Source organism: Oncorhynchus clarkii, chromosome 9 (assembly GCF_045791955.1).
Source record: "Oncorhynchus clarkii lewisi isolate Uvic-CL-2024 chromosome 9, UVic_Ocla_1.0, whole genome shotgun sequence".
In the NCBI taxonomy this organism is placed as follows: domain Eukaryota; kingdom Metazoa; phylum Chordata; class Actinopteri; order Salmoniformes; family Salmonidae; genus Oncorhynchus; species Oncorhynchus clarkii.
This window is the reverse complement of record NC_092155.1, coordinates 46,027,628-46,052,427: the sequence shown is the minus strand read 5'-3', so window position 1 is coordinate 46,052,427 and position 24,800 is coordinate 46,027,628. Positions and strand designations below refer to the sequence as shown.

At 43.4% G+C, this 24,800-nt stretch overlaps 1 protein-coding gene across 2 annotated transcripts in view; it reads left to right on the top strand.

The window, feature by feature from the left end:
- Window positions 1-20,774, top strand: part of LOC139416412 (mitofusin 2) — a 28,534-nt gene extending 7,760 nt beyond the window's left edge. The window contains exons 3-18 of one of the 2 annotated variants that reach the window (XM_071165001.1): window positions 631-766; window positions 968-1,130; window positions 3,682-3,806; window positions 5,190-5,298; window positions 5,423-5,530; window positions 9,580-9,733; window positions 11,083-11,150; window positions 11,433-11,554; window positions 11,716-11,842; window positions 11,957-12,061; window positions 12,673-12,775; window positions 12,942-13,165; window positions 14,806-14,961; window positions 15,183-15,379; window positions 16,832-16,966; window positions 18,564-20,774. In XM_071165001.1, coding sequence (XP_071021102.1) covers window positions 631-766; window positions 968-1,130; window positions 3,682-3,806; window positions 5,190-5,298; window positions 5,423-5,530; window positions 9,580-9,733; window positions 11,083-11,150; window positions 11,433-11,554; window positions 11,716-11,842; window positions 11,957-12,061; window positions 12,673-12,775; window positions 12,942-13,165; window positions 14,806-14,961; window positions 15,183-15,379; window positions 16,832-16,966; window positions 18,564-18,633 — 2,102 coding nt within the window. In that variant the 3' untranslated portion in view covers window positions 18,634-20,774. The remainder of the gene's footprint in view (window positions 1-630; window positions 767-967; window positions 1,131-3,681; window positions 3,807-5,189; window positions 5,299-5,422; window positions 5,531-9,579; window positions 9,734-11,082; window positions 11,151-11,432; window positions 11,555-11,715; window positions 11,843-11,956; window positions 12,062-12,672; window positions 12,776-12,941; window positions 13,166-14,805; window positions 14,962-15,182; window positions 15,380-16,831; window positions 16,967-18,563) is intronic. The other variant, XM_071165002.1, reaches the window with a different exon arrangement.
- The last annotated feature ends 4,026 nt before the right edge of the window (window positions 20,775-24,800 follow it).

Here is a 24,800-nt window from a genome sequence, read left to right as displayed (position 1 = left end):
TCAGCCTGTAGTGTGGTTTTCCACTTTAATTTTGAGTGTGACTCCAAATCCAGACCTCCATGGGTTGATCAATTTGATTTCCATTGATAATTTTTGTGTGATTTTGTTGTCAGCACATTCAACTATGTAAAGAAAAGTATTTAATAAGAATATTTCATTCATTCAGATCTATGATGTGTTATTTTAGTGTTCCCTTTATTTTTTTGAGATGTATATATTAATAATAATTACAACAATACTGAATGAACACTTTGGCGAAGTAGGCTGTGATTCGATGAGAAATTAACAGGCACCGCATTATATGCAACCTAGGACCAGTTACATAAACTAGTAATATCATCAACCATGTGTAGTTAACTTGTGATTATGTTAAGATAAGTTTAATGCTAGCTAGCAACTTACCTTGGCTCCTTGCTGCACTCGCGTAACAGGTAGTCAGCCTGCCACGCAGTCTCCTCATGGAGTGCAATGTAATCGGCCACAATCGATGTCCAAAAATGCAGATTACCGATTGTTATAACTTCAAATCGGCCCTAATTAATCGGCCATTCCGATTAAACGGTCGACCTCTCGTCTAGTTCCTAGGGGTTTGCAATGGTTGTGTGATTAATTTTTTTCTACTGCTCACAGACACCTATAGGAATGAGGAGCTGGACCCGGTCACGACAGAGGAGCAGGTTCAGGAGGTGCACGGTTACCTGTCAAAGGTGGCAGGGATCGGAGAGGTGCTGGCACGCAGACACATGAAGTGTGTCTTCTTCGGAAGGTACATTCCCTCCACCGTGTAATGACCACTGGCGATGCCGTCATTGGAGTTCGGAAGCTGCACGTTTTCCCCGCTATTAATTTTTCAATGAATCACACAATTTTGTCTCTCTAAAAATGGGTTGGACTACTGCACATTTCTGGAAAATACTTTAGACCTGTGTTAAATGTTCCTCACTCATCAGTGTGTTCTGCTTTATAGGACAAGTAACGGGAAGAGCTCAGTGATCAACGCCATGCTGTGTGATAAGGTGCTCCCCTCTGGGATAGGACATACCACCAACTGTTTCCTGCAGGTGGAGGGGACAGACGGCAACGAGTCCTTCCTGCTCACAGAGGGGTCAGAGGAGAAGAAGAGCATCAAAGTCAGTACCTCCACACGAGGTTATAGAGAAACTTTTTAAAATGGCAACAGGAACAAGTGTTTCCTTTTTGGAATAAAATTGATTGTTGGTTAAAAAAACAAACGAGACGTTACTTAAAGCTCTTTGAAGTTGGATACTGCACCCTGGAAGACTTCTCTGAACTCTTAGCACGCTAGCTAAGTGCACACACACACAATACGTTTGCGAGGTGCTGACTAATGGGGGGGGGGGGGGGGGGGGGGTGACATACTTTATGAAAAATAAAGTCGCACACGTGTCCTCCCAAAAATGTATTGAAGATAACAAATGTTTCGGCCCTGCGACTTCCTCGGAGTTTGCTCAGCACAACACACATCTTTTTAGAGTAAGTCTAAGATTTAAATTGAATGTAGTTTGTTGAGACAAGAACATGCTCTCAACCTTTTGATGTGTTCAAATCTCCCAAGCCCATCTTAGTTTAGGCATTGTAATTACTGTGATGCAATGCAATGCCCATCTAAGTATAACAGCAGTAAAACAGGTGGCTTGTAATTGTCTGTACTGTATGAATACATTTCTGCTTGTCCTACAGCAGATGAAGTCAGATCTGTCACAGTGGCTTTCTGTTGAGCAGTTGTCTTATTTAGTAAACGGTGGGTGGCCCGGTAAACCAACAGTCCTCCCTCAAAACCATGACTCTCACTGGTTATCCAGCACCTATTTTTATTTTATTTTACATTGTACGCAAGCAAACCTCTCTTAGCCAGTTGCACCACAGTTTAACGAGTACCACACCTTTGTCACTTGGAAAGTAGACATCTCTTAATGGAATATATATATATATATTTTTTTTATTTTTTTTATTTTTTATGAATTTAAGCTACTTCTTATCAATGTTTATTTTATTCTTTAAAATACCAGCATCCTGAAATGTTGGTGCAATGTATCACATAATCACCTAAAGGAGCCCAGAAATATCCCCTTCCCTGTTGACTGTAGTTTATGACCCAGAAATGGCCGTGTGCCTATGATATGCATCCTTATCAAACCTGTTACTGACCCGCGTGTCCAAACATAGCAACAGAATCAACAAAACACCAGCAACCCTGAATGCTCTCAGCCGCTCTTATCATGTGTTCACATTCCAGCTGTGTAAGTCCTCACCAGATGGGATGGTGTACCGCTGTGATAGCCATGCTGGTTAAGTGTGCCTTGAATTCTAAATAAATCAGTGTCACCAGCAAAGCACCCCCCAAACCATAACACCACCTCCTCCATGCTTCACAGTGGGAACCACACATGCAAAGATCATCAGACCAAAGGACAGATTTCCCCTGGTCTAATGTCCATTGCTCGTATTTCTTTGTTCAAGCAAGTCTCTTCTTATTGGTGTCCTTTAGTAGTGGTTTCTTTGCAGCAATTCCACCATGAAGTCCTGATTTCACGCAGTTTCTGAACAGTTCATGTTGAGATCTGTTGTGTCTGTTACTTGAACTCTGAAGCATTTATTTGGGCTGTAATTTCTGAGGCTGGTAACTAATGAACTTATCCTCTGCAGCAAAGGTAACTCTGGGTCTTCCTTTCCTGTGGCGGTCCTCATGAGAGCCAATTTCATCATAGCACTTGATGGTTTTTGCGACTGCACTTAAAGAAACTTTCAAAGTTCTTACATTTCCGAATTGACAGACCTTGTCTTAAACTAATAATGGACTGTCGTTTCTCTTTGCTTATTTCAGCTGTTCTTTGCCATATGGACTTGGTCTTTTACCAAATAGGGCTATCTTCTGTATACCACCCCTACCTTGTCACAACACAACTGATTGGCTGAAATGCATTAAGAAGGAAAGAAATTCCACAAATGTAACTTTGAACAAGGCACACCTGTTAATTTAAACGCATTGCATGGGACTACCTGCAATGAAGCTGGTTGAGAGAATGCCAAGCAAGTGCAAAGCTGTCAAGGCAAAGGGTAGCTACTTTGAAGAATCTCAAATATAAAATAAACAAATCAAAGTATAACACTTTTTTTTAGTTATTTCATAGTTTTAATGTCTTAACTGTTATTCTTCAATGTAAAAATAAAAATCTTGAATGAGAAGGTGTATCCAAACTTTTGACTGTACTGTAGGTCCGTGTGAAGCATGTTGGCTGCTAACAGCTTCCCCAGGCCTCTCCTCTCTCCCCATGGGGACTAAACCCCGGAAAGCTGGTCATTTCCGCTGGCTAATGATCAACACAGACCTCCGCTCTGCTCTGCTCATAGGAAAAATCTCTGCCTGTCTACTTTATTTGTTGGCACAGATTAGTAACCTTTTTGATGCAACCTTTTCCCTCGAATCCTTATCTCTATGGAAATATGTTATGTCATCGTGGTATTGTTGCTATGGGTTTAAATAGGGACACATGCCAATAGATTATGAATATATTTCCTTCCTAGTAATCTGTCCTTTTTATTACAATAACTCATACAATCAAATGTAGTCAAAGTTCAAATGTGAACACATGTTATTGCATGTTTTGTCTCTCTCTTGCACAATCACTTTCTATTTCTGTCTCGCTCACTGTTTCTCAGACGGTGAACCAGCTAGCCCATGCTCTACATCAGGATGAGGACCTGGATGCAGGAAGCCTGGTGTGTGTCATGTGGCCTAAAGTCAAGTGTGCCCTGCTTAGGGACGACCTGGTGCTGGTGGACAGGTGAGGGCAACACACACCACACATCTAAAAGGATCAGGTAGACCATTCCCTTCTGGCATTCAGTTATTTTAGCATAACCAGGGGTCCTCTGGAAGTGCTCGGAGGTTGATGTTGGAATGGGTACCACTCTTCACTTCGCCCTTCAATTTTGTATGCCACTCCTCCTCTACAAACTACATTATCCTCATATACACTGAAACGCAACATGTGTAGTGTTGGTCCCACGAGCTGAAATAAAAGATTCCAGAATTGTTTCATACGCAGAAAGTGTATTTATCTCAAGTTTTGTACACAAATTTATTTACATCCCTGTTAGTGAGCATTTCTACTTTGCAAAGATAATCCATCCACCTGACGGGTGTGGCATATCAAGAAGCTTATTAAACAGCATGATCATTACACAGGTGCACCTTGTGCTGGGGGACAATAAAAGGCCACTCTAAAATGTGCAGTTGTGTCACACAACACAATGCCAAAGATGTCTCCAGTTTTGAGGGAGTGTGCAATTGGCATGCTGACTGCAGGAATGTCCACCAGAGCTGTTACCAGAATTGAATGTTAATTTCTCTACCGTAAGCCGCCTCCAAAATCGTTTTAGAGTATTTGGCAGTACGTCCAACCGGCCTCACAACCGCAGACCACGTGTATGGCGTTGTGTGTGCGAGCAGTTTGCTGATGTCAACATTGTGAACAGTGCCCCCTGGTGGCAGTGGGGTTATGGTATGGGCAAACAAGCTACGGACCACAAACAGAATTGCATTTTGTTGATGGCAATTTGAATGCACAGAGATACCGTGACGAGATCCTGAGGCCCATTGTGCCATTCATCCACAGCCATCACCCCATGTTTCAGCATGATAATGCATGTTGAAAGGATCTGAACACAATTCCTGAAAGCTGAAAATGTCCCAGTTCCTCCATGGCCTGCATACTCACCAGACATGTCACCCATTTGAGCCTGTTTGGGATGCTATGGATCGACGTGTACGACAACGTGTTCCAGTTCACGCCAATATCCAGCAACTTCGCACAGCCAGTGACGAGGAGTGGGACAACATTCCACAGGCCACAATCAACAGCTTGATCAACTCTATGCGAAGGAGATGTCGTGCTGCATGAGGCAAATGGTGTTCACACCAGATACTTGGTACTGGTTTTCTGATCCACGCGTCTACTTTTTGATTTTGTTTTAAGGTGTCCGACTAAGAGATGCATATCTGAAATCCATAGATTAGGGCCTAAGTCATTTACTTCATTTGACTGATATGACCTGTAACTCAGTAAAATCATTGAAATTGTTTCATGTTGCGTTTTATTTTTGTTCAGTATAGTTTCTACTGTGGCCTTGTGACCTGAAGTCATCCCATATTTCTGCTCCTACAGCCCCGGTATTGACGTCACGACAGAGCTGGACAGCTGGATCGACAAGTTCTGCCTGGATGCCGACGTCTTTGTCCTGGTGGCAAACTCTGAGTCCACTTTGATGCAGACGGTAAGAAACATGTTTCTACTCTAGAAATAAATCCACTCGGCCCGAACTTGCATGTTGACCAAATGCCAGTCAGGATGTTTGAGGGTATATTGGATTTTGAATAGACAAATGCTACTCTTTGCAGGAGAAGTCATTCTTCCACAAGGTCAACGAGCGTCTCTCCAGTCCAAACATCTTCATCTTAAACAACCGCTGGGATGCCTCTGCCTCGGAGCCGGAGTACATGGAGGAGGTGAGTTAGCGTTGGCAGTCATTGCCACGCTGAGGTTAGTTTTAGCGTTGACAGTCATTGCCACGCTGAGGTTAGTTTTAGCGTTGGCAGTCATTGCCACGCTGAGGTTAGTTTTAGCGTTGGCAGTCATTGCCACGCTGAGGTTAGTTTTAGCGTTGGCAGTCATTGCCACGCTGAGGTTAGTTTTAGCGTTGGCAGTCATTGCCACGCTCAGGTTAGTTTTAGCGTTGGCAGCTTCAATGTTGCCCTAATGGAATGTCTAGAAACATACAAGATGCCATGTCGAAAAATTGTGACGGTCCGGATGGAGAAATTGTACAAAGCGCACCATACGTGGCTTTAACAGATTGTTGGACATCTATGAACACGCTGTTACATATATCACTGCAACGATCCATCACAATGATTAGAAGTGAGAACATGGAGAGGCACACAGCAGAGAATTGTTGCTGAATGGGTGGGGAACACTGGTAAAGGTTTGGACTAGATGGCACAACCACAGTCAATTGGCTATATTGTAAAGATTCATGAATTTTTGTTGCTTTTCGGTTTTAATCAAATAAAAATAGTTGTCACATACACATGGTTAGCAGATGTTAATGCGAGTGGAGAGATGCTTGTGCTTCTAGTTCCGACAATGCAGTAATATCCAACGAGTAATCTAGCCTAACAATTTCACAACAACTACCTTATATATATATATATACACACACACACACACAAGTGAATAAGAATACGGACATAAAAAATGCAGTGGATGGTATAGAGTACAGTATATACATATGCGATGAGTAATGTAGGGTAAGTAAACATTATATTTAGTGTCATTGTTTAAAGTGGCTAGTGATATATTTATTACATACATTTTTCCATTATTAAAGTGGCTGGAGTTGAGTCAGTATGTTGGCAGCTGTTGGCTGTTTAAGTCTGATGGCTTTGAGATAGAAGCTGTTTTTTAGTCTCTCGGTCCCTGCTTTGATGCACCTGTACTGACCTCGCCTTCTGGATGATAGCGGGGTGAACAGGCAGTGGCTCGGGTGGTTGTTGTCCTTGATGATCTTTTTGGCCTTCCTGAGACATCGGGTGGTGTGGTGTAGGTGTCCTGGGGGGCAGATAGTTTGCCCCCGGTGATGCGTTGTGCAGACCTCACTACCCTCTGGAGAGCCTTACGGTTATGGGCGGAGCAGTTGCCGTACCAGGCGGTGATAGAGCCCGACAGGATGCTCTCGATTGTGCATCTGTAAAAGTTTGTGAGTGTTTTTGGTGACAAGCCGAATTTCTTCAGCCTCCTGATGTTGAAGAGACGCTGCTGTGCCTTCTTCACCACGCTGTCTGTGTGGGTGGACCATTTCAGTTTGTCCGTGATGTGTACGCCGAGGAACTTAAAACATTCTACCCTCTCTGTGGATAGGGGGGTGCTCCCTCTGCTGTTTCCTGAAGTCATTGTTGGTAATCAAGCCTACCACTGTAGTGTCGTCTGCAAACTTGATGATCGAGTTGGAGGCGTGCATGGCCACGCAGTCGTGGGTGAACAGGTAGTACAGGAGAGGACTGAGAACGCACCCTTGTGGGGCCCCAGTGTTGAGGATCAGCGGGATGGAGATGTTGTTACCTACCCTCACCACCTGGGGGCGGCCTGTCAGGCAGTCCAGGACCCAGTCCAGGACCCAGTTGCACAGGGCGAGGTCGAGACCCAGGGTCTCGAGTTTGATGATGAGTCTGTGGACCTGTTGGGGCGGTAAGCAAATTTGAGTGGGTCTAGGGTGTCAGGTAGGGTGAAGGTGATATGGTCCTTGACTAGTCCTTGACTAGTCTGTCAAAGCACTTCATGTTGACGGATGGTGTGTTTACGGACATATTCAATCAATCCTTATCCCAGTCTTCTGTCCCCACATGCTATAGTCATTTAGCTCAGTTACCTTAGCTTTCTTGGGAACAGGAACAATGGTGGCCCTCTTGAAGCATGTGGGGACAGAAGACTGGGATAAGGATTGATTGAATATGTCCGTAAACACACCATCCAGGTTAGGCATAAAGTTATCAGTGTGGTTGGGTTTAAAATCAAATTTTTAAGACCATCAATTGTAGAAATAGACAGGGTTTATAACTTTGTGGCTGTGGTAACTAGTGACAACCCTATGGTAGGTTGCCAGAACTGCGGTAGATTGATTTGCGTGATTAGCGGTCATACACAGGACCATATCTGAATTGTGAATTCACGTCATTTTTTTATTTTTATCGTTTGAACGAGAGAAGTTTGAAACATGAACATTTTTACATTTGTCACATACCCAGACCGGACCTTCTCAAATAGTATTTAAAATAGATGGTGAACAATCTATTCCTATTATTGACTGAATCTCTCTTACCAAATGAATCCGGTTGCGAATGGAGTTTGGACGGTTTTAAAATTGTGTACATTGTGAACTGTGAACTCTCAGGTGAGTTAGAATTAGCCGTCAGGGTTACAATGAGAATTCTGAGCTGAATTAGCGTTAGCTTTGACCCTTAGATCACGGTTACACCAGAGAATTAGCTATATATTTTTTGGCTAATAATTGCACTAGTAAATGGAAGAGGTGAAAGGTGTTCTGGGTAACATTATACAAGGAGAGGCTAGATGGGTTTGTGCCAGATTCTGGGTCGTGGTTGAGCCGAGTACATGGGGTAACTACTCCCTGCAAGAGTACAGTATTAGATTCAGCAATTAAGTTAATGGTGAGGTAGGCTTGGCACTAGGGTCTGCCAAAGTGTTGATTTCAAGTATAGGGTTGCACCTCACATGGCCGTATCATGCCGGTGGTTGAGCGAGACCTTGTGGGACTGCCTGCCTTTCGGGCTTGTGATACTCAACCCACCTCTCTCTGTGCCGTCTACTTCACCCAAAGAAGTTGGATGTTATCTTGAACGTCTTCTATGGGCCAGGAGAGGTTGTAATCCACCACAGTCTTGTTAATAACTAATACATTTACATTTGAGTCATTTTAGCAGATGCTCTTATCCAGAGAGACTATTAGGTTAAATTTAGGTTAAAGTGCCTTTCTCAAGGGTTATGGACATTTTAGGTAACTTGGGTAAATTATCAATTTTTAAACGGTTATCTGAGTCGTCCAACAAGGGAAACACTTCAGATGTTTGATATAAAACAACACAACACGGACACCACACCTGGAGATTAGCCAGGAGACTGAACTGAGACTGACTGCCCTCAGTCTGGCTTTATGCCCTTGAAATAAATGTCAGGTTGAACATGAGGGCTGTAACGATGCCAGTATCGCAATACTTTTTCCATGGGGAGAAATAAAAACATAACTGACTCTCTGGTCCTTTTTAAAAACCTGCTGTACGTAAATTGTTGTGTGCTATAGACTTGAAAATAATAAATTGTGACTCTGGATGACAACATAATGATGTTTGTTTTCAACATTAGGTCCGTTTTCCTAAAGAAGTTAATACCGCTTGGCGTTTTTGTTTCCTTGGCACGACACTAACAAGTATGGCGATACTGGTAACGTCCCGGCCCTTTAGTGAACATCCCATATGTTGTGATCATTTCAGGTCTGCCAATACAACTTGTTGAAGGAAGAGCATGTGCCTGTAGGCTTGTGTTTACACGTATGCATGTATGTATATAACATTTTTCCTGCTGTGTGTGTTTGAAAAGTTGCGTGCGCATCAGAAAGCGGTTTGTTTACATGGAAGTTGATACGGCCACTTGCAACTTCAAATGGCGCTCGTGTGAGTTAACATGTAATCAGACTGTCGACATATGTTAGAGGTTTGATAACCTAGAAACCTGCTACATACCAGTGAGGCAAGGTACAATATCCCAGATAAAGCAAGATGAATACTATTGTTGAACATAGCCATCAGCCTTACATGTCCTCATGATCCTCACTCACGCAGTGCAAATTTGTCAAGGTCCTGACGTCAGCTATCCAGCTACAGAGCGTTCTGACGTCGGGATGGGCACACATCACTCGAACGTGACGTTTGATGGTAAACACAAAATAGCTCTATTGAACCCGGTCACTCTGTGCCCCCCCCAGGTGAGGAGGCAGCACATGGACCGCTGCAGCAGTTTCCTGGTGGACGAGCTGGGCGTGGTGGACCGGGCCCAGGCCAGCGACCGCATCTTCTTTGTGTCTGCAAAGGAGGTCCTACAGGCCCGCGTTCAGAAGGCCCAGGGGATGCCAGAAGCAGGTACATACACACACACTTGGGTACGACACGACAAGCTTGGCATACCTGTATTTGGGGAGTTTCTCCCATTCTTCTCTGCAGATCCTCTCAAGCTCTGTCAGGTTGGATGGGGAGTGTCGCTGCACAGCTATTTTCAGGTCTCTCCAGAGATGATCGATCGGGTTCAAGTCCGGGCTCTGGCTGGGCCACTCGACCATTCAGAGACTTGTCCCGAAGTCACTCCTGCGGTGTCTTGGCTGTGCTTAGTGTTGTTGTCCTGCTGGAAGGTGAACCTTTTCCCCGGTCTGGGGTCCTGGAGCAGGTTTTCATCAAGGACCTCTACTTTGCTCCGTTCATCTTTGCCTCGATCCCGACTATTCTCCCAGTCCCTTCCACTGAAAACATCCCCACAACATGATGCTGCCACCACCATGTTTCACCGTAGGCATGGTGCCAGGTTTCCTCCAGATGTGACTCTTGGCATTCTGGCAAAATAGTTCAATGTTGTTTCTCAAGTTCTGAGAGTACTTCAGGTGCCTTTTTGCAAACTTCAAACGGGCTGTCATGTGCCTTTTACTGAGGAGTGGCTTCTGTCTGGCCACTCTACCATAAGGGGCTGATTGGCAGAGTGCTGCAGAGATGGTTGTCCTTCTGGAAGGTTCTCCCATCTCCACAGAGGAACTCTGGAGCTCTGTCAGTGACCATCGGGTTCTTGGTCACCTCTCTGACCAAGGCTCTTCTCCGCCGATTGCTCAGTTTGACTGTCCGGCCAGCTCTAGTGGTTCCAAGCTTCTTCCATTTAAGAATGATGGAGGCCACTGTTCTTACGGACCTTCAATGTTGCAGAAATGTTTTGGTACCCTTCCCCAGATCTGTGCCTCGACACAATCTCTACGGATTATTCCTTCGACCTCATGTTTTTTTTTCTCTGACACTGTCAACTGTGGGACCTTATATAGACAGGTGTGTGCCTTTCCAAATCATGTCCAATCAATTGAATTTACCACAGGTGGATTTCAATAAAGATGTAGAAACATCTCAAGGATGATCAATGGAAATTGAAAGGGTCTGAATACTTATGTGAATAAGCCGTTTCTGTGTTGTTTTTTTAATACATTTTCAAAAATGTTTAAACCTGTTTTCGCTTTGTCATTGTGGGGTGTTCTGTGTAGATTAAGATTTTAATCCATTTTAGAATAAGGCTGTAACATAATAAAATGTGGAAAAGGTCCAAGGGTCTGAATACTTCCCTAATGCACTGTAAGCCACACAGGTAGACATTCACAGAAAAACAATCATCTAATATCCAAGAAAATTTGAATTCCCCCCCCCCCCCCCCAAAAAAATGAACACACTCCTTACTTGTTCAGGTGGTGCTCTGGCCGAGGGATTCCAGGCCAGGATGTTTGAGTTCCAGAACTTTGAGAGGCGCTTCGAGGTAAGGCTTTCTAATGAAAGAACCTCTCTGAGTGAATGGGGTTTTCAGTTTACAATACTTAGTCTCGGTTCCCATTAGAGATGTACTGAACTCTGCTCAAATGCCGGTGCAGTTCACTTCCAATCCAACACCATTCTTTTATCACTTGTTTCACATCATGTCTGCATGCTCTAGTTAGGAGAGAGTGAGCTCTACAGTTGAAAGCCATTGAATGTGTCAGGATATTTCTGCCCATTCACTAGGCCCTCTTGTGAAACGCTCTGTTTTTCCCTGTTCTTGTAGGAGTGTATCTCTCAGTCTGCGGTGAAGACCAAGTTTGAGCAGCACACTGTGAGGGCCAAGCAGATCTCGGAGACCCTACGGCTCATCATGGACTCTGTGCACGTGGCGGCTCAGGAGCAAAGGTGAGTTCTCGGGTCAAGCCAAGTACCCAGGCTGCCTCAATTGTTAATGTCTTCCTTGTCTCCTTTCCTTCATTTGAACCGATATGATAGAAGTGATGGGGAACGGCTGCCGTGCGAGGCAACCGGTTGTGCTCCATGTTTTGTGAACCTTGTGTGTTCAGGATTCACTGCCTAGAAACCAGGGAGGAGCGCCAGGACCGCATGGAGTTCATCGACAAACAGCTGGACCTGCTGACGCTGGACTGCAAGAGCAAGATCAAGAAGATCACAGAGGAAGTAGAGCGACAGGTAGGTTTAAAATGGGCTCCCGCGCTACGATTGAATTCTAAGAATGGTCTAGTGAACGTTGTTCTTCCCTGTGTGTGTGTGTGTGTGTGTGTGTGTGTGTTTACCTGTGTGTAGGTGTCCAACGCCATGGCAGAGGAGATCAGGCGACTCTTTGTGCTGGTGGATGACTTCCACATGGACTTCCATCCGTCTCAGGTGGTGCTCAAGGTGTACAAGAACGTGAGTGATTCCCTGGCCTCCAACACAAACGAGCGCTCGCACGAGTGCACACACACACACACCTCCTCCTGCTCCTTTTGCTACCGGGTGTTTATGCTTGATTCTACTAATCGGCTGTCATCGGGACTTTGATTAGCTGAATCAGGTGTGTTTGAGCAGGGCTGGAACAAAAGCCTGTATACCCAGTAGGTCTCTAGGAGGAGGATGGGCCACTGTTGCCGTAGGCCTCAATCCTTTTCAGAGTGTTAGTGGAATTCTCCCTAGGGCCTGTTTTGTCCTGGTGTCTATCTTCTCTAAGAGAACAACCCTTTGCAGGGAATTACCTAAACACACCCTTTGACATTTTAAGGGTGTGTTCAGATTGGCAAACTTCCATGAACTTGGATTGTTTTATATTTTAGTGTGTGTTCAGAATGTCATACTGTGCAGTTTGTTTTCTCTCTGACCAAATGTGTTGCACTATGTACAGAATAGGGTGCACATTTTGGAAGTGGCTGTAGTGTAAGGGTCAGGCCAAAAGCAGTGCATTACATAGGTAATAGGGTGTCCATTTTGGACTGAACCATTGAGATTGCGGTGGTGATGTTGTACTGTGTGCGTGTTCTTTCCAGGAGCTCCATAGGCACATTGAGGAGGGCCTGGGCAGGAACATGTCTGAGAGGTGTTCCACAGCCATCACCGCCGCCCTGCAGTCCACCCAGACAGAGATGATCGGTCAGTCCCGCAGCAGCGGCACTCAAACAATTCCAAACCGCATCCCATTCTTAAAGGAACCGTTTGGTCCACCAGCCACACTGGCTGAAATATTCCCAGTAAATTAAATTGTTGTTCAATTGTGAAACCACGTGGAGATGTCCTCAACTAGCATCCCTCTTCTCAGATGGTCTGAAACCCCTGCTGCCTGGGCCGGTCCAGGAGCAGGTGGACAAGCTGGTGCCGAGGCAGCAGATCTTCACCCTCAGCTACGACCTGGCCTGCGACAAGTTGTGCAGTGACTTCCAGGAGGACATTGGCTTCCACTTCTCCCTGGGCTGGACCATGCTGGTCAACCGCTTTCTGGGACCCAAGAACACACGACGTGCCCTCATGGGCTACAACGACCAGGTGTGTGTGCGTGTTATTTCCCCAAGAAAAGGGTTAGGTAGAGGTAGCTCTTCACCACACATCTAGGATCAGGTTTACGCCAGCCCCCAATCCTGACCCTAAAGGCGTCATTGTGATCGCTTCCTCAATTTTTCGACTTTTTAAATGTATTTATTCTTAAAGAATAGAATTTACAATGCCTCTAGTTTATTTAATTTTTCTTACCCCATCAGAACCCCCAAAATAAATATAAGCTTGTTTTATGATGTAATTGTAAGCAAACACTGTATAGGCTCAAAACATGGTTAAAACTATCATTTTGATCTCATGGATGGTCATCCATAGCTCTTGTCTATTCATTTTGAGTGGTTCCATTTCTCCAGCACCATCCCTCAGCTATTTACCAAGTCATTGGCTGGGTGACCGCTTTGTTGTTGTTTGAAAAGCATCTTGTCCCTGTAAAGAGAGAAGATAAAATAATACCTTTCTCAGTGGAACAAGGGGCGAATCCTCTTTGGGAGCAGACAAGCATACTCCATTCTGGGTTGTTATTCCTGTGCTTCCTCAGTGCTTTGAGATCACGCTGATGTCAAGTTAATCCCCCATGAAGGCAGTAAAAAGAGCCATGAATTACTATCAGTACAATAAACGTAGGGAACTGGTTCACTCATGGATGGGTTGGTTGTTTAGCTACAAAACCGACGTGTGCGCAACTATGGGTCAGAACGGACTGTGTTGGCTGAGATTGTTGACATGTAAGCTATATTTCATCTATGTTTATTGAAAACAAATAAATTTGCACAGTGAGCACTTGTCTCTCAAATACATTTGTTACAGTTGTTGGTTAGCGAGTGAATTTTTGCCCAAATGACGTTGACATAAAATCCAGTCAAAACGCCTCAAAACAAGACATGGTGTCAAGAACGAAGTGAAATGAGCTGAAACGAGCCACTTCCGATTCTCCACATGGCAGTTTGTCATTGTTGCAAGCGATCTGGCCCTCCAGAATCACAACAGCACTCTGACTTCTGCCCCATTTGAAGCGCGCACGTGGTTTTGTGACGTCAGCTAACCCACCTATAGACTGTAAACACGGAGTTCACTGGTGACCTCTTTCCATACAGCATGTCACAGAGCAGCACCAGGCTGGCTGCTGACGTGAACTACATTCATTGTCAATGCACAATATTTGTTCAACCGCTGTGAAAGGACAATTAGAAAATCCATAAGAATAGCAGTTTAATTCCACACACGTATCGCCACGTCATCCATGCTTAGTATCGCTTTTTAAGCTAGCTAGCATACATACATTGGCTTACGTGCGTTGTTATGGTTACACCGTACCACAAGCTGTCAGGCGCAGTCTCTCTTAAAATGGACCATAAAGTACTACATTCGATATTTGCATATGAAATGTCTTCCCGCATCGCTTGAATTGGTGCTGGCTGCATCCATATTCCGCACATTGTGGCATTGCTGACAAGTTGGTTATTTTAATGTGGGGATATTGTTTTTTTCCCCCCCGATTCACTTCCGTTTATCAAATCTCTGAAAGGAGGAGTATGATGATGGCGTAACGGTGGCTTTTGAAGGCTCTTATTGGTCAAGATGTAGCATCAGCTACGCAGGGTTTATTTACTTCATTGGTGTCTGTCCTGTAGGTTCCTCGGCCCATGGCCCTCACCCCGGTCAGCACCAGCATGCCCCCGTTCCCCCAGAACTCCATGACCCAGGAGGAGCTGATGGTCTCCATGGTGACCGGCCTGGCCTCCCTCACCTCCCGTACATCCATGGGCATCATAGTCGTCGGTGGCGTGGTAAGGATAGAGGAGACACACTCCATGAAGGCTTTAAAGAATGTGCAAATGGTTGTTGACAATGCCCTAAACCAAAAGTATCGTCTCCAAAAACAAGTAGGAAAGGAGTTGACACTTTCAGTGTTTTCCCCTGTTTAACCCAGGCATGAAATGTATGTTCTTCCTTTGCACTCAACAACGGTTCATTTGAAAATGTTAAGTATTTAAAATGTGTGTGTCAGATCTGGAAGGCAGTGGGCTGGCGTCTGATTGCCCTTTCGGTAGGGTTGTACGGCCTGCTGTACGTGTACGAGCGCCTCACTTGGACCACCAAGGCCAAGGAGAGGGCCTTCAAGCGCCAGTTTGTGGACTACGCCAGCGAGAAGCTGCAGCTCATCGTCAGCTACACCGGCTCCAACTGCAGCCACCAGGTTCAGCAGTGAGTAATGGACACCCCATCTACAGCGGTTTGTTTCGTCTGACTCCCTCACTCCTTCTCTCACTACATCCCCTCTTTTTTTAATCTTTTTTTTAAACATTTATTTCACCTTTATTGAACCCGGTAGGCAAGTTGAGAACAAGTTCTCGTTTACAATTGCGTCCTGGCCAAGATAAAGCATAGCAGGCCTCCCGGGTGGCGCAGTGGTTAAGGGCGCTGTACTGCAGCGCCAGCTGTGCCATCAGAGTTCCTGGGTTCGCGCCCAGGCTCTGTCGTAACCGGCCGCGACCGGGAGGTCTGTGGGGCGACGCACAATTGGCCTAGCGTCGCCCGGGTTAGGGAGGGCTTGGTCGGTAGGGGTGTCCTTGTCTCAGTGTGCGCTAACCAAGGTGGCCAGGTGCACGGTGTTTCCTCCGGCGCATTGGTGCGGCTGGCTTCCGGGTTGGATGCGTGCTGTGTTAAGAAGCAGTGCGGCTTGGTTGGGTTGTGTATCGGAGGACGCATGACTTTCAACCTTCGTCTCTCCCGAGCCCGTACGGGAGTTGTAGCGATGAGACAAGATAGTAGCTACTACAACAATTGGATACCACGAAATTGGGGAGAAAAAGGGGTAACATTTTTTTTTTTTAAAAGCATAGCAGACAACAACAGAGTTACACATGGAGTAAAACAAACATACAGTCAACAGTAGAAAAATAAGTCTATATATGAGGTGAGATAAATAAAAAAAAACATCCCTTCCTATATCTCTCTTTCTCCCTCTATCCATTTGCTCTCTCCATCTATTTCTCTATCTCCTCCTCCACCACAACCGAGTCTTACAAGGCCAATATAATCCCCTCAACAAAGATGTTTGGCAGGGCTCCACACTGCCACTCTCTGTAGTTCAGTTCTGCATGTTTGACAGCTAGTATAGAATTTGCTAAAGCCTCTTCGTAGAACCACTGGCCAGTCAATCTGTCACACAACGTTATGTAAGCCTGCTTTATATAAATAGATTGTCTCCTGCCGTGTGGGAGTTGTTCTCTGAACATGCCTCATAGAGGCCCTCTGGTGGTGAGAGGGGACTGGCAGTGGGATCTGGTTTGCCTATAAGCTACAGAGTGAGCCTATTGCTCTTTGCAGTTGTAGGTCATTCTGAAAACAAAGCTGACTTAACAGTCGTAAGTAGGACCCAAGGACTCCTGATTTACGATCAGTTTTCGTTTTTTTATATCACGAGGCCTAAAATGACACGGATAGGGGCTAACCGATCCTAGATGAGCACCTCTACTCAGAGATGCTTGGTACACATATGGCCCCTGAATCTCAGAGCGCTATTCCTCAAAATGCCTAAACGTTTGAGGACATGCTGAAGTTCACATGGCTCTACAGGAATTTTGTTCAGCGAGTTCACTAAGGAGAGTTGAGACTGCGTGGCCCTGAGCTGCTGGTGTGTGTCTGTCTGTGCAGGGAGCTGGCCGGCACCTTTGCTCAGCTGTGTCAGCAGGTGGATGTGACGCGGCAGAACTTGGAGGATGAGATCACCGACATGAACACGAAGATAGAGCTGCTGGATGCGCTGCAGAGCAAGGCCAAACTGCTCCGGTAAGACACTGGTTGCGTCTGAAATGGCACCCTATTCCCTATAAAACCAAGTGCCCAAAAGACTCTGGTCAGAAGTAGAGCACTGCATAGGGGATAGGATACTATTTCGGACACTGCTCAGTCAACATTGCTCAGTGATCAAGGCTCCTTTGCATTCTCAATAACTACAACGGGCTCATAGTAAAGGGGAAAAAATAATTGGGCTTAACTGCACTGAACAAAAATAGAAACGCAACATGTAAAGTGTTGGTCCCATGTTTGATGACCTGAAATAAGAAATGTTCTGTACGCACAAAAAGCTTATTTCTCTAAAATTGTGCTCAAATTTGTTTACTTCCCTGTTAGTGAGCAATTTATCCTTTTGTCAAGATAATCCATCCACCTGACAGGCATATCAAGAAGCTGATTAAACAGCATGATCATTACACAGGTGCACCTTGTGCTGGGGAGAATAAAAGGCCACTCTAAAATGTGCATTTTTGTCACGTAACAATATGCCACAGATGTCTCAAGTTTTGAGGGAGTGTGCAATTGGCATGCTGACTGCATGAATGCCCACCAGAGCTGTTACCACAGAGAAATTATCTACCATAAGCCTCCAATGTTTTAGAGAATATGGCAATAGGTCGAACCGGCTTCACAACCGCAGACCACGTGCAACTACACCAGCCAAGGACCTCTACATCCAGCTTTTTCACCTGTGTGATTGAGAGGGGTGCTGAGGAGTATTTCTGTCTGTAATAAAGACCTTTTGTGGGGGAAAAACTGATAAAAGAATTATGTTCTCCAGGTACATCACCCAATTTAATTATATCACTCTGTCTGCAAACCAGAATGTGTAAGATCCTGGTCGAATGAAGCAGACGGAGGCCCAGCTAAATAGTCAAAAAGGTTTATTCACGGAACGTTCTAAAATCAAGAATACAATTCATTTCATACTGACTTCTCACGCCCACACATTCACACAGCCATGCTCTCACACACACACACACACACACACACATACAAACAGACGCACATACCCACACACACATGCACACACATGTCTGTCTCACTACCCAGCCGACAGAGATAGTGACCTTGTCCTTGACGTACTCCCCGTTCTCTCCCAAATCTCTAGTCAGGTCAGCACCAAGCTCCGGCAGTCTGTGTTTAAAATACCATAAAGACATATTGTTTTACCCTAATTCTGACTAGGACTACACATTTATTGATTATGATTTTATTTATACATTCTAATCAATTCCATACAATTATATGTTTCAGGGCGGAATATTCTAGTCATTCAATTAACAGACAATTCTCACCTATGAAAAGCTCATTCTGATTGGCTGGGCCTGGCTCCCACACATGGCTGTGCCCCTGCCCAGTCATGTAAAGTCCATAGATTAGGGCTTAATGAATTAATTTCAATTGACTGCGTTACAGTTAATTTAAGTAAAATCAATCTTTGAAATTGTTGCATGTTGCGATTTATTTTTGTGCAGTGTGATATTAAAGTACCATCTATTTTCATTGAAGACAAGGCACTACTACTGTCTTGATGGTGTGTACCTATCTCTGTACCTGAGTATGGTGTTGCCTTGTCTCCTGGCAGGAATAAGGCTGGCTGGCTGGACAGTGAGTTGAACATGTTCACCCAGCAGTACTTGCAGCAGGGCCGGTAGAAGTGACCACTGACCGGCCGTGAGATGAACCGTGGAGAGAACGTTGACCGCGAAAAGACCATGACTGTTCTGTGTTAACCCGAGGGAGTCCTCGCTACCTAGACAATGGGGTCGGGGTCAATTTGGTTTTCAATGTGGTCAAATCAGGAAGTGAACTGAAATTCAATGGATGAATTTGAAAATGCTGTATCGTAACAAAATACAACAACAAAAAGTGGAATGGCTTGAAAATAAATTGACACCCAACCCTGCTAGACATGGACGACCCCTTCAAATCATTCACTCTCTCCTTTAGGACATTTTAGAATATTTTTTTTTGCACTCACTAATTTAAAGATAACATCTTTTATCAGTACATTTTATGGAAGAGGAATTTATTTGATACCAAATACAGCCATATGATATGTTGTCATGCGTTGCAAAAGAGGTTTCATATCGTTTGTGTACTTGATTTGACGTTACATGCCTTTGAACACAGAAGATGATTTAAGTGCCACCCTGAAATGATGGCAATCTGAAGGTGGTCACACACACAAAAACTAAACCTTTTTGTTGTAAATACCAGGGAACATCCAAAAGTGCAGCAGAAATGCAAAGTGATTTATTCCTATAAGCTTACTGCACCACGGTGTGGTGGTAACTCTATATTCAGACTATGAAATGACACTGGCTATATGAAAGAGCGTAGACTAGCATACTAGGTGATGGAGGCGTTAGTCCGTTCTGAATGCACTTGCATGCCTTGGGGTCGTGCACTGTACTATGTCCTGCTTGCTTTCTTTGAGTTGTCTGCTGCTCCGTGTAAATCAGTGTTGGACAGAGTGGATCACGCTCTTTTCCGCGCTGTTGCCTGTAGCAATTCAGCCATCATTGTTGAGAAGTTGTAGCTGTTAAGACTGCTTGTTTAGCGCTAAGACACTAAACAACCCTTTTGGGCTTTATAATCATTTACAAACAGGCTTCTATTTAAAATGACAAATGCAAATAAACTACAAGTAAGGATCTTTTTAAAAAAGAACTTTCAGTGTGTGGTCATTGAGCCTGTGCTTTTTCATCATAGTGACTCTAAAAGATCGTTATAGTGGAAACATCACCATTTATTTATCATGATCAAACCTCTGCACCCCAAAGCCTTGCTTCTTAGCAGGTGATATTTTAGATGGCGAAAGGTACATGTACTTGCTATGTTGGCATAATCTTTTTTTTTTCCTTCTCTCTTTTAAATATGATATTCAGGCATTAGCACTATCATTGAAAGGCCTATTTATGACTTGTAAATGTCTCTCAACCTTAATGTCTGAAATAGTGTCACTAATGGCAGTTGTCCTTCAGGTATATGTCTGGCTGTGCGCGCGTTGGGTCGTGGTTGTGCCAAGGCAGTTGGAAAGTGGTCTGGAAAGTTCTGAATGAAAATGTGCACTTTATACTTTGCTGCTTCTGTTAAATTTTTTGTACTTGACAATTTGGCTTTTAGTTTATTCCCCCCCCCCTCCCTAGTTACAAAGCAAATACAATGTTGGATAGATGTTTGAAAGATTGTAATGTGTAAACTTGCATGCAGTGACTGTTGTAATTTTGTCATGTTAACCATTCATGTAAAAAAGATAGTTAAGTGCATTAAAGAAGTGTTGATGAAGAAGAAGGAAATGTGTATGGAGAAGGTGTTCATTGTATTTGGCTTAACCCTTCGAGTTGCAGGGATCTGCGTTATGGTGGAATCGGTGACTTGTATTGATTAACATTAGTTTCAGCTCAGGGGAGCATAATTGAATACACAGGATAATGACATTTACAGTCCAATTAGCTCCTTTTGCTTTAAGATACATTTGTATTGGCTGTAAATCACAGTAATGAGTCCCCTTGCACCTGTCAGGAGCTGGGTATGGAAATATAGTGCTTAATTAAAGAACTATAGGATTTAAAGTCATTAAAGATAACTTATTTAAATTGCTGTTGAATGTAATATAGAGAGAAAAGTTTAACCAAATGTATAATCTTACTATACCAGAGAGAATATTCTATGGTGCGAGTACTTCATATGTATACTGAACAAAAATATAAATGCAACATGTAAAGTGTTGGTCCCTAATTTTCATGAGCTGAAATAAAAGATCCCAGAAATGTTTCCTTATGCACAAAGATTTTCTCTCATTTTGTGCACAAATTTGTTTTCATCCCTGTTAGTGAGCATTTCTACTTTGCTACGATAATCCATCCTCCTGACAGGTGTGGCATATCAAAAAGCTTGTTAAACAGCATGATCATTACACAGGTGCACCTTGTGCTGGGGAAGGTAAAAGGCCACTAAAATGTGTAGTTATGTCACACAACACAATGCCACAGATGTCTCAAGTTTTGAGGGAGCGTGCAATTGGCATGCTCACTACAATAATGTCCCCCATAGCTGTTACCAGTGAATTGAATGTTCAATTCTCTACCATAAACCACCTCTAACATTGTTTTAGAGAATTTGGCAGTACATCCAACCTGCCTCGCAACCGTAGACCACATGTAACCATGTCAGCCCATGACCTCCACATCCGGCTGCTTCACCTGCGGGATCGTCCGAGAGCAGCCACCCAGACAGCTGATGAAACTGAGTAGTATTTCTGTCTGTAATGATGCCCTTTTGTGGAGAAAACTAATTTTGATTGGCTGGGCCTGGCTCCCCTGCTCAGCCATGTGAAATCCATAGATTCAGGCCTAATTAATGTATTACAATTGACTGATTTCCTTATGAACTGTAACTCAGTAAAATCATTGCATGTTGCATTTATATTTTTGTTCAGTATAAATTCTAGGACTGACTGGCCATTCACTTGAGCACCTAATAAATTAACATTAACTTTTGTCTCATCAAACATCCAGTCCAGTTGTCACTTTGCAGAATCTCTTAGTTGGTCTAATGATCAGTTCAAACAGAGTGTATTAACCACTGTCCACTTCACCTTTACAGTATATCAAGCCAAGTAAGTCATGTGCTCAATGGTTGTGGCATCAGTTCGCTGGGGCACCAACAACGGAGCATTTCTCTAGGTGTCATAACCCTAATTATTGTCCTGCCCATTACCTGAAACGCTCCCATTTATAACCATGATATTCCACTGTTCAAACAGTAATTAAGTCAGTAATGAACAGAGAACCACTGTGCCTCCTTTACGATCCCCAGACTCATTTGCATGTTAATTATCATTAGTGGTGGGGGAAACAAGCCCTATCAGCCAAATTAGCAATTTAATAATTCTCTCCACCAACATTTCTCTCAGATTTGAAGTGTTCGCTGTAAGCCCGGGAATGTATTAAATGAGATTAGGGTTTGCTACCTTTGTTGCAATTGTTTTGGATGGCTCTGAGGTCAATGTTATTACATGTAATTTCCCCATAATTCATTCTCTATAAGCTATATCTCTCTTAATTGTGCTTTGATGCAAATCACATTTAATGTATTTCAATGAAAAGACTCACAAATTTGCATTTAAGTAGTGGTAGTGTGAGAATAAAGAATACAGCATATACTGTCTCTATGTCGAAGCCAACAAAGTCTGTGTGGAAAGTCATAGAACATAGAACTCTTATTTTATTTTTATGTCTATATGTAAAAGTGTACAAAATAGTATGCATATTACTGTACAACCGTTCAGTTTCTGTCTTGATTTTTTACAATTTATTTGCTATGCTCTGTGGTGATGCGTGGCCCACACTTACCAGAGGAGGGCGACAAAATCTAGTTTTTGGCCACTACACTTCCTCCGTCTGAGAGAGGAGTAATATGTGTCCAACTGAAACAAACCTATATTTAAGAAGATGAGCGACTTACATTTTAATGTCATATACTAATGCTTTTTATCATGGTAAACATCAATATAACATTTTCGTAGAGCATGTTACTCTTTTTTAGGATTAAAACCTAACTTTCAAAGTACATATATAACATGAGGGGCAAAATTGTTTATAATATTAAATGTAATCTGTCAAATATGTTTATTTATCGAATATTATATTAGTAGGCAATTAGTATTTTTTTTTTATTTAAGGACGCATACCTGAATGAATGGTGCGTAATGACGTTAAACAGGTAATAAATAATATTTTAGTTAAACAGGCGAGCATTGAGGAGGAACCACCACAATAGCAACATTTATCAACGGGCTATTTGAACGATCCAAAACCATTAAATTACAAATGTCTGTTTACAACTCAGTGACCGTAGTAGTAGGTAATTTATTCAATCTCGGTGGATTTGTGGGGACTGGGGATAATTGAAATTTCCAATTAATGAAAAGACGCTTAAATGACAACGAAAACCCTTTGCGCGAGACCGAATCGACAAGCACCAGACAGAGTGAGTAATGATTTTTATTTTATCATTAGATTGAATTTTGGTGTAATTTCGAAACCTAAATTGAAATAGTTTTTTTTGTTGTTAATTCCATTTTCTTAACTCTGCTTATATTGGATAGTTCAGTCAGGTCGTTATCCCTTCAATTGTATTAGGTCTAGTCTGGTTTTATGGGACCTTTTTAGGCCTATCCACCAAATGTTCACCCTCCTGGATTATATATTAGAACAATTATGCTATCAATATGACAATTCACCCAGATTGTAGAGGATGAGTTTCTCCCATTCACTTTTGTTGAGTGGGCCAGGTACAACCCCATAACACCTGGGGTCTAGACCTATTCATTAGTCAGATTCCGTTGCAAAACGTTTTATGTTTACCGTTTTCTCTAGGAATCATATTGAAGCAAACCGAGTAAGCGAAACAGGGCAGGACCTACCTGAATTTGTCCAATATAAAATCGCGTTTTTGTGGTAAAGCGTTTTCTAAATGTACCTATTGTCCCTCCTCGTTTCGTCCGTTTGCTTCTGTTTAAGATACGTTTTGCAACAGAATTGGTGTAATGAATACACCCCTGGTAGGTCTCGTTCAGTTTGATTCCGTTTGGTTCCTAGAGTAATGGTAAACAGTTTTTGCAACGGAAACCGTTTACTCCAAAGAGCAGAGTTTTTCTATTGGACAATGTAGGTAGGTCCCTCCCTGTTTGGCTAAGTTTGTGTCCGCTTGGTTCCTAAAGTAAACGGTAAAGGATTTCCGTTGCAAAACGTTTTGCATCGGAATCCAATTAATGAATACACCCATATAAAACCTTGTTAATTTACTGTAGGCCTAGGCCCTACTTTAAAGGGACAATCTGTGGGTGCGACATGAATTTTTGGACTTATAAATGAATTATTTGTAGCAATTGATTCTTGAAGAATATTACTTATAAAAATGCCACAAGCTTAGTTCAACTGTTGTACCCCATCAGAACTCAAAATATAAGCTTTGTTTTACTCTGTTTGTGAACAAAGCAAATGTAAACAAACACTGCATGATTAAAACTATCATTTTGATATACTACATGGCCAAATGTATGTGGACACCCTTTCAAATTAGTGGATATGGCTATTTCAGCCATACCTGTTGCTGACAGGCATACAAAATTGAACATACAACCAAACAATCTCCATAGACAAACATTGGGGCAGCGGGTAGCCTAGTGGTTAGTGTTGGATCAGTAACTGAAATATCGAATCCCCGAGCCGACAAGGTAAAAATCTGTCGTTCTGCCCCTGAACAAGGCAGTTAACGCACTGTTCCTTGGCCGCCATTGAAAATAAGAATTTGTTCTTAACTGACTTGCCTAGTTAAATGAAGGTTAAATAAAAAGATTGGCAGCAGAATGGTCCGTACTGAAGTGCTCAGTGACTTTCAATGTGGCACCGTCATAGGATGCCACCTTTCCAACAAGTCAGTTTATGAAGTGTCTACTCTGCTGGAGCTGCCCCGGTCAACTGTAAGTATTGTTATTGTGAAGTGGAAATGTGTGCATGACAATGCCCCTGTGCACAAAGCGAGGTCCATACAGAAATGGTTTGTTGAGATCGGTGTGGAAGAACTTTGCTGGCCTGCACAGAGCCCTGACCTCAACCCCATCGAACACCTTGATGTATTGGAACGCTGACTGCAAGCCTGGCTTAATCGCCCAACATCAGTGCCCGACCTCACTAATGGTGTTGTGGCTGAATGGAAGCAAGTCCCTGCAGCAATGTTCCAACATCTAGTGGAAAGCCTTCCCAGAAGAGATGATTTTGGAATGAGACGTTCAACGAACCGGTGTCCACAT